The sequence below is a fragment of the Arachis stenosperma genome, chromosome 3 (assembly GCF_014773155.1).
Source record: "Arachis stenosperma cultivar V10309 chromosome 3, arast.V10309.gnm1.PFL2, whole genome shotgun sequence".
Taxonomy (NCBI): domain Eukaryota; kingdom Viridiplantae; phylum Streptophyta; class Magnoliopsida; order Fabales; family Fabaceae; genus Arachis; species Arachis stenosperma.
The window spans coordinates 156,391,642-156,400,869 of record NC_080379.1 but is presented as its reverse complement, the minus strand read 5'-3'; the positions used below and the strand labels follow the sequence as shown (position 1 = coordinate 156,400,869).

The window sequence follows — 9,228 nt, the reverse complement described above, 5'->3', positions numbered from 1 at the left end:
TTTTTTCTTTTCTTCTACAGATTTTCGCGTCTCGCCTGTTGTGTGTTGGACGTGCTACTGAGCTGTTAGGCTCAAAGCAGAAGGTGGCAGTTGATAAGGTAGTGGGTCTCGAACGTTTACTGAGAGAAAGGGAGGAGGTTGTCACTGATATGACTTCTAAAATGAAGGAGAAAAAAGATGAAGTTTCTCATCTTCAAGAACAGATCCGGTTGCTGCAAGCCGAGATTAAGGATAATGACAAAACCAAGGGCGAGATAACCTCTCATCTTCATGAGCTTGAAAAGGAGAAGATGGACATGTTCATAGCGGGTTTTGATCGTGCCATCAGTCAAATCACATTGTTTTCTCCGAACTTTGATGTGGGAAAACTCGACGTGACTAAGGTAGTTATTAATGGAGAGCTTGTGGACGACGAAGCTGGTGAGGAACATGCCGAGAATATTACCCCCCCTCTTGAAAAATATTTGTTTATCTAAATTTTAGTTGTATTTATTTTGGAACTGTTTTTCCCTCCGATTTGTTCGGAGTGTTTTGAACTTTGCTTTATCCGACGTTTTAGTGTCGGGTTTAACTCTATGTTTTGTTAATTGCCTATGGGCAACTATTGATTCCAACTTTTGCTTTTGTTGGTTAGATACTAATGATTGATAATTTTTGGATAATCGGATAGAGATGTAGAGTTAGATATTCAAAAAAAGAAAACTTTCTTCGTTTGGATACCAGGAATTGTCGATGTTTGGATACCGATCTTTTGACTCAACTCCATTTTTGAACATTTGGCTTTGGTATTGATCATGGCTTTCATCTTGATATGAATATTATTTCCAACTTTTGTTTCGTTGGTTTGATATTACTGTGTGAGTGATCAAATAGATAATGATAGTTAGATTTAGTTGTATGGAAAAACGGTTTTTTCCTTTGGGATGTGAAGTGGTCGGCCTCATTAAAACCTATTCAAGTAAGACCCTCCTTATGGATAAAACCTCGCGATCAGGAAAAAGTGTACATAGCCACTCCAATTTTACAACAGAGATTCAACTGTAATACATCTTTAAAGATGAAATATTCCAAGTGTTAAGGAGTGTCGTTCCTTCCAACGTTTCAAGGGAATATGCCTCTTTTCTAAAGACTTTGGAAACCCGGAAGGGGCCTTCTCAATTAGTAGCGAGCTTTCCATGTCCTGGTAGTTTCTGAACTTGCTCGATTTGTCTCAGTACTAAGTCTCCTTCCTTTAAGGTTCTCAGCCGTACCTTTTTGTTGTAATGTTTTTGCATTTCTGCCTGCATAGCCTTTTACCTTAATTCAATTAGACTTTGTTCTTCACTTATTAGGTCAAGCTTGGTCGACTTGGCTTCTGTGATGCTCCATTCGTCAAAATGCTCTGTCCGAGTAGACCCTTGGCCAATTTCAATGGGGTTCATACAGTCTGCACCATAAACTAGTCAGAATGGGCTTTCTTTTGTTGAGGACTATGGTGTCGTGTTATAACTCCACAGTACTTCTGGTATAAGCTCTGTCCATCGTCCTTTAGCATCCGTTAGCTTCTTTTTTAAGGCCTGCAAAATAATCTTATTAGCCGCATCTGTGAGCCCGTTGGTTTGTAGGTGTTTGACGGAGGAAAAATGATGTTTGATATGCAAGTCAGTTAAGTATGAATCAACTTTCTTATATGTGAATTGCCTGCCATTATCGGATACGATTTCTCTAGGTAAATCGAATCTACATATAATTGATTTCCAAATGAAATTTTGTACCTTTTCTGCTGTTATTTTTGCAAGAGGCTGCGCTTCTATCCATTTTATGAAGTAGTCTATGGCTACCAGAAGAAACTTTACCTGTCCCGCCGAGACCGGGAATGGTCCGAGTATGTCCATTCTCCATTTGTGGAATGGCCAGCTGACGTCTGAAGTGTGTAACAGTTCGGCTGGGTTGTGGATGAGCGGCGCGCACCTTTGACATGCATCACACTTTTTTACTTTACTTCTGCAATCCTCTCTTAACGTCAGCCAGTAATATCCTGCTCGGAGGATTTTTGTGGCCAGACTTCGACTTCCGGTATGGTGTCCTCATACTCCCTCGTGTACCTCTTCCATGGTATTTTCTGCTTTTGCTCGGCTAAGGCATCTTAGTAATGGTCTAGAAACTCCTCGTCTGTATAGGTATGCTCCCAGCATGGTATAAATGTTAGCTTTATATCTGAATGACTTTGGGCTTTCATCTTCTGGTATTTCTCCAGTTCTTAGGTAGCGAATGAATGGACTTCGACAATCTTCTTCCTGTGACATACTTAGAATAGTTTTGATATCTAAAATTAGTTCTGTTAGTGTGAGATGGTTTAACTTGTCTGATTGATCGGTTACTCTGTACGTGGCTAATTTAGATAAAATATCGGCTCTATAATTTTGTTCCCTAGGTATATGTGATATTTCAAAATTTTGAAAAAAAGTAATCATGGCTTTGACCGAGTTTAAATATTTTTCCAAGAGGGGATCTCGTACCTAAAAGTGACCGCTTACCTGTTGTACTACGAGGAGGGAATCCTAGTGTACCTTTAGGCTGAAGACTCCTACTTCCTTGGCTAGTCTTAGTCCTGCTATGAGAGCTTCATATTCGGCTTGGTTGTTGGTCGTTTTGAAAAGAAATTTGATTGATTGCTCGGCTTGAACTCTAGCATCGTCTTTCAGAAGGATTCCTGTACTACATTCGTTTTCATTTAACACTCCATCTATGTATAGCTCCCATGTTTTGGGTGTTTCATCTTTGTTTGTGAACTCTGAGACGAAGTCGGCCAACGCCTGGGCTCTAGGTAATCTTTGGGATTGGTATGAAATATCGAATTCAGAGAGCTCTATTGTCATGACAATATTTGGCGTAAGGGGTGACCTGTCCGAACTATAATTGGATGTGTCTGGAAATAATGTCGTATGTGCCGAGTAGTGATGACCAGGCCAAAGGCTAGTTTTTCTATCATCGGGTATCTCGTCTCGGCATTTTGCAAGACCTTGCTAACGAAGTACACTGGGTGTTACTCTTTTCCTGTTTCTGTCATAAGCACGAAACTGATGGAGTTAGTTGAAATTGAAAGAAATACAAAAAGTGGTTTACCTTGCTCCAGCTTTTTGAGTATAAGTGGTGATCCAAGAATATGTTTGAATTCGGCGAAAGCCTTTTCACATTCTTCTGTCCAGACGAACTTGTCAGCCTTTTTAATGGTATTGAAGAAATGATACGATCTGGCAGCTGCTGGTGGTAAGAATCGGGACAGGGAGGCTAGGCGACATGTGAGGCGTTGTACTTCTTTGACTATTCTTGGTGACTGCATGTTTATAACGGCCTGACACTGGTCGAGGTTGGCTTCTATTCCCCTGTTTGTAAGCATAAACCCAAGAAATTTTTCTTTCTGTACTCCGAATGAGAATTTTTCTTTGTTTAGCCTCATATTGTATTTTCGGAGTTGTTGGAAAATCTCCTGAAGATCAGCTTCATGCTGTTTATCTGAACTTGACTTGACGACCATGTCGTCGACATATATCTCAATGTTTCGCCCAACTTGGATTTTGAAGACTTTGTCCATCAGTCTTTGATGAGTTGTCCCTGCATTTTTTAGTCCAAAACGCATTACCTTATAACAAAAATTACCTTGGTCAGTTACAAATGCTGTCTCATCTTCGTCATGTGGGTGCATTTGTATTTGATTATAGCCGGAATAGGCATCCATGAAGCTTAGCACTTGATATCCGGAGGTGTCGTCTACTAGCCTGTCAATGTTCGGCAGTGGGTAGGAATCCTACGGGTAGGCTTTGTTTGAATCTGTAAAATCTACGCACATTCGCCATTTTCCCGAGATTTTCTTGACCATTACCACGTTTGCTAGCCATGACGAAAAGCGTATTTCTCGGATGAATCCTGCGTCAAGTAGTTTTTGTGTTTCTGCCGCTGCTGCATTTTTTCTCTCTGTGCCCAGATTTCGTTTCTTTTGTCTTATAGGTCGAGCGTTGGGGTTGACTTCCAGCTTGTGAGATATAAAGTTTGAATCGATCCCTGGCATGTCACCAGGGGTTAGGGGTGGAAACAGGCCAGGCCAGGTGATACACGAAAACTTGTCTCTTAAAAAATTTCCACCGGCAAGTGCACCGAATTGTCGTCAAGTAAAAACTCACAATAGAGTGAGGTCGAATCCCACAGGGATTGATTGGTTGATCAACTTTAATTGGAGGGGTATTCTAGTTGAACTAAGCAGATTTGAAGTTGGAAGTGCAGGAAATTAAATGGCGGAAAAAGCAAATTGCATGGAATGTAAATGATTGAAAGTAAATAACAGGAAATTAAAGTGCAGAAGCTTAAAGTATAGGAAAGTAAATGGGAATGGGGTGATTAAGCATGAAAATAAACAACAGAAAATAAAGAGAATGGGTAGATCAGAGATGGAGAGTTCATTGGGCTTAGGAGATGTTGCATTCTCCGGATCAAGTTCATTCTCATATCTTCCTCAATCAATGCATTCATTGATCTCCTTGGCAATCTTAGGTGATTAGATCCCAATTCCTTGGCAATCCAATCTCTCTAAGCTTGAACAATTGCCCAATTTCTTGATTTAATTACTCATGGAAATAGATGAAGTATGGTCACTGATTATACCACATGTATTTCCAAATCAAAGTGTTGGTAGGATTATATGTCACCATATCCATCCAAACCCTAATCCGGCCCAGCATGAGAAAGCATTTCTAACATGATCTCCTCATTCCTTTTCCAAGGTTCAAAGGAGATCCAATTATAAATAGCTTCTTTTTCAAGACAACTACCCAATTGGATGAAGATCGAAAGCTTTCTAGTAAGATCAAGAGAAAAGAAAGAAGAAGAAGAATGAAAATTATTATTGACCCATTGAATTACAACAAAGCTCTCTAACCCAATGAAGTGGGGTTTACATGGTCATTGCTCTTAAATAGAAACCAATTTCCACGAAACTAAAGTGCATAAAAATAAAGATTAAGATGGAGAATTCAAAGCAGAAAATCAAAATTTAGAATTTATAAAAGAGAATTACAAACTAAGATTAACTACTGCTAATGAAGAAAAGTGGTTGAGGGGAGGGGTCCAAAGACCCACTCCCCTTGGAGTGTGCCAATTCACAGAAATTCGAATTGGTCTTCACTCTCTCCCACTCCTTCAATTCTTCCTTTCTTTTGTCCCTCTTACTTCATGAAAACTAATGCCTATTTATAGGCCTACAAACTGAAATGAAAAGTACACTTGAATGAAAAATTTCTAATCTAGATGCTTCTTGTGCCTTGGATTGAGTGATGTTGATGGGCTTTGCTTGCTTGAGAGGTGAATGCATGCTTTTGGGTTATATTGGCTTTTATCGGGCCTTGTTCAGTGTCACAAACATTAAGAAAAACGTTCCCAAGCCCTGCTGCTGCATTTGACCCGATGTTGGCATGCAAACGTTACCTTCAACGTTTTTCCCGGTCACGCGTACACGTGGGCGACGTGTACGCGTGACCCCACAATGTTGCCATTTAACACTACCATTGGAGACAACATTGCTGCGCCAACATTCTTCTCACGCGTGCGCGCCGGTGACGCGCACGCGTGGATTGTCATTTTTCACTACTCACGCGTACGCGTGGGTGACGCGTACGCATGGTCTTTGATTTCTGCATGCATTTTGTCGCGCACGTTGAAGTGCAACGTTGCACCACCAACTTTGGCTCCAACGCTGCACCAGTAGTTTGAGGCATAGTTGGAGGTCCAACTATGACTCCAACTATGGCTCCAACTATAGCTCCAACTATGGACCTTTTTCTTGGCACGTTTGAGGTCCAACTTTCACCAACTTTGACACCAACATTGGTTTCATCTTTCTTCATACCAACGTTGGATCATTATCAATATTTCCTCCAACATTGGGTCTTTGATAATTGCACACCAACGTTGGTTTACCTCCTTGCTTTCCTCTGCTTCTATTTTACCTATCATCATGCAAATAAGTGTATCAACGTAATATACAAGATGATCTTTATATACTAAGTGTGCTAATAATACTCAAAATTAAATCTTCACTTAGTGGGATCTATTTTATCATATTTTTCTTGTATATTAGGTAAAATTCACCTATGCTTGAGATCTTTCCTAATGTAGAGATTTTTCATGCTTTTACTCATTTATTAACAAAATTTGTATGAAAACTAAAATAAAATCTACTAAAATAACTACCAAAATAGGCAATGATGCCCCCAACATCACCAGGCCAGGCTTTGCTCTTAACAGGCTTGGCCTGTCATGTGATCAATTGGCTTGAGCCTGGCCTGTAGCCTGCTATAGATTTTTTTTAAAGTACTAAACTTGGCCTGTTATTCAGCCTGGCCTGTGGTGAAGTCTGTTAAAAGACCTGATATTTTTTTTTACAAAAATAAAAAAATTATTTTAAAAAAATTATTTTTTAATAAACATATTTACATTTAATATATCATATTTAATATTTATAAAAATTTTAAATTTTAAAGTATTTAAAATATACAAAACTATTTATAATTAAATATAATAAATTTAAAATATCTCATAATTTTGTTAATAATAAAAAATTATTTATATATGCAATTATGTATTAACAGGCCCAGGCAGGCCTGACAGGCCAATAAGGCTAATTAGTGAGTCTAGGCCTGGCCTATTAACATAATAAGGCTTTTATAAAAGCTTGAACCTGTGCCTATTTTATAACAGGTCAGGCCAAGCCAGGCCAAACACAGGTCAGGCTACAGGTCCTGGCAGGCCGCTTGGCCTTTTTCCATCCCTAGCAGGGGGTCCATGCAAACAAGTCAGCATTGGCCTTTAATATGCCTACCAGATTTTATTTGTTGTTGCGAAAAAAGCTGAACCGATGTTAGTAAACTGATTTTCTGGTCCGACTTGTACCTTTTCCAGGTCGTCCGTGGGAGCGGGACGACTATTGTTGTCTCTTGGATCCATCTCGGCCAGAGTGGGGATGCTTTACGAGTTGTATACAGAATAGATTCTCGAAATGATCTCCTTCGGGATGGTCTTTAATCCTGCATTGTAACATTGTCTGGCTTCTTTATGGTCAGCGTGCACTGTTGCCACTATATTATCCTGCACAGGAAACTTGATACACAGGTAAATTGTGGAGACAATAGTTCCGAAAGAATTTAGGGACAGACATCCCAAAATAACATTATAAGGGCTTACATAGTCGGCTGCTAAAAATTGAATATCTAATGTTTTTGAGTTCGAGGATTCCCTTAGCGTTGTTCTTAACCATACATAACCTGATACAAGGACCCTTTCGCCGGAGAACCCTACCGATTCTCCAGTTGATGGCTGTAATGTTTTGTCGCTTAGTTGCATCTTTTTGAATGTTGAGTAGAATAGGACGTCAACACTGCTTCTTGGGTCGAGCAGGACCTTCTTAATGGTTAGCTCTCCTACTCATACTGTGATCACTACTGGATCATCTAAGTTCGAAGACTGAGACTTAAAGTCGTCAGCGTCGAAGCTGATGTGGGTGGACAGAGCCGAAGTTGATGGGTCTTGGTGAGATCCTTCCATTGTCATCATAGATCGGTAGCTCCGCTTCCTAGCCATATTGGTAGCTCTTTCTCTAGCAAAGCCACCTGAATGTAATTGATAACTCCCTTGGAGGTCGGAGTTTCGACTGGTCCACGCCATGTTCCTTTTTCTTTTTGGTCTGAGCTGTAGCTTAGTCTTTCCGCATCCCTGGTTGGTTCTTTCTGGCTTTTGGTAGTGACATATTTATCCAAAAGACCCCACCTTGCTAGTCTCTCCAGCAAGTCTCTAGCTACCACACACTTATCAGTGGTATGGCCAAACTTTTGGTGAAATGCACAATGTTTGTTTCTGTCAACATACTTCTGATCCTGGTATGTCCCTGCTTTGCTCGGTGGCTTTATCAACTTGCTATGTAGTATCTCCTTAATAATATCCTCCCTCTTGGTATTGAACCTGGTATATGAATCAAATTTTGGGGTTAGTTTAAAAGGTTTTTTAGAGTCCTTATTTTGGGACCTGTAGGGTTTGTCTTCTTCCTTCCAGGATGGTGGCTTTTCACTCCTTCGAGCTTCACGCAACTCCTCTATTTCGATTTGACCAGTTGCTTTATCTTGAAACTCCTCCAATGTCTTGGGTTTCGCGACAGCTATAGCTTCCTGAAATTTTCCAAGCCAGAGACCACTCTTGATGGCATGCAGCTGCACTTCTGGATTGAGGTCGGGGATCTCCATGGCTGCTTCTGTGAAGCGTGTCATGTAATCCTTCAGGCTCTCGTGCTGCCCTTGCTTGATTGCGCTGAGGTAGTCTGAATCTCGCACATAGATTTTGGAGGCTGCAAAATGATTTATGAATAACTTGGCAAATTCGTCAAAGCTGGATATGAAACCTGCAGGTAAGTTAGAAAACCATAACAAGGCAGCCCCATCTAAGAAGGTGGGAAAAGACCGGCACAAGATGGGATCGGAGTGACTGTTAAGAAACATCATGGATTTGAATTTTGTAACGTGAACTTTAGGATCTTCGATCCCCTTGTACGGTGTTAGAGTCATTGAAAGTGTAAAATTTTTTGGCATTTTTAAATTCATTATTTCTTCAGAAAAGGGGCCAATCCACCGTCTCTTAGTTTTGAGAGGTATATCTCTTGTCTTTGTATTTGGCTCCGTGTGCTGTTCTCCATGGGGATCGGTGTTGACTTTCTTATGGTCGTTTCTATCCCCATCTTTGTTCTGGACAGCCGCTAACAAGTCGGCCATCCGCTGGTTGTCCGCTAGCAGAGCAGCATTAGCGGCTAGGAGCTCGACATTTGTTGGGTTTGCTTGAGGAGTGACAGAGTGATCCGTCATGTCTTGATTTCTGCGGAGGAAAATAAAAGAACAGCCGAAGATAGTAGCGTCAGGTTAGATAAAACTACGAAAGAGGCGGGGCCCACGGTGGGCGCCAAATGTTCTTACAATGATACTCCTTCCGAGCTATATGTCGGCTTTGCATCAACCCTGGTGTGCCTGACAGCTCGAGCTGAACAGGAAATATCCTCGTGAATCCGGACCCGAGCGTGGTATCTGCGAAAGGGACTCCGACGCCTAAGTCAGTAAATAATTAGTTAAAGAAAAGCGAGTATATAAACAATGAATTGTTTGTATGGTAGAGTATGGTTGTTTGAATGACTTTTTGTTCTGGCTGCCATCGTTGGTCTCA

General features: G+C 40.7%; 1 protein-coding gene across 1 annotated transcript; it reads right to left on the bottom strand.

Moving 5' to 3' along the window:
• Nucleotides 1-7,577: 7,577 nt before the first annotated feature.
• LOC130966992 (uncharacterized) lies at nt 7,578-8,876 on the bottom strand. Its single transcript, XM_057891815.1, has one exon. It carries the CDS (start codon nt 8,874-8,876, stop codon nt 7,578-7,580), a length of 1,299 nt encoding a protein of 432 aa, XP_057747798.1.
• Nucleotides 8,877-9,228: the final 352 nt, after the last annotated feature.

What these genes read in the sequence shown, in the direction of transcription:
- LOC130966992 (XM_057891815.1), bottom strand. Translation starts at nt 8,876, where the DNA reads ATGACGGATCACTCTGTCACTCCTCAAGCAAACCCAACAAATGTCGAG.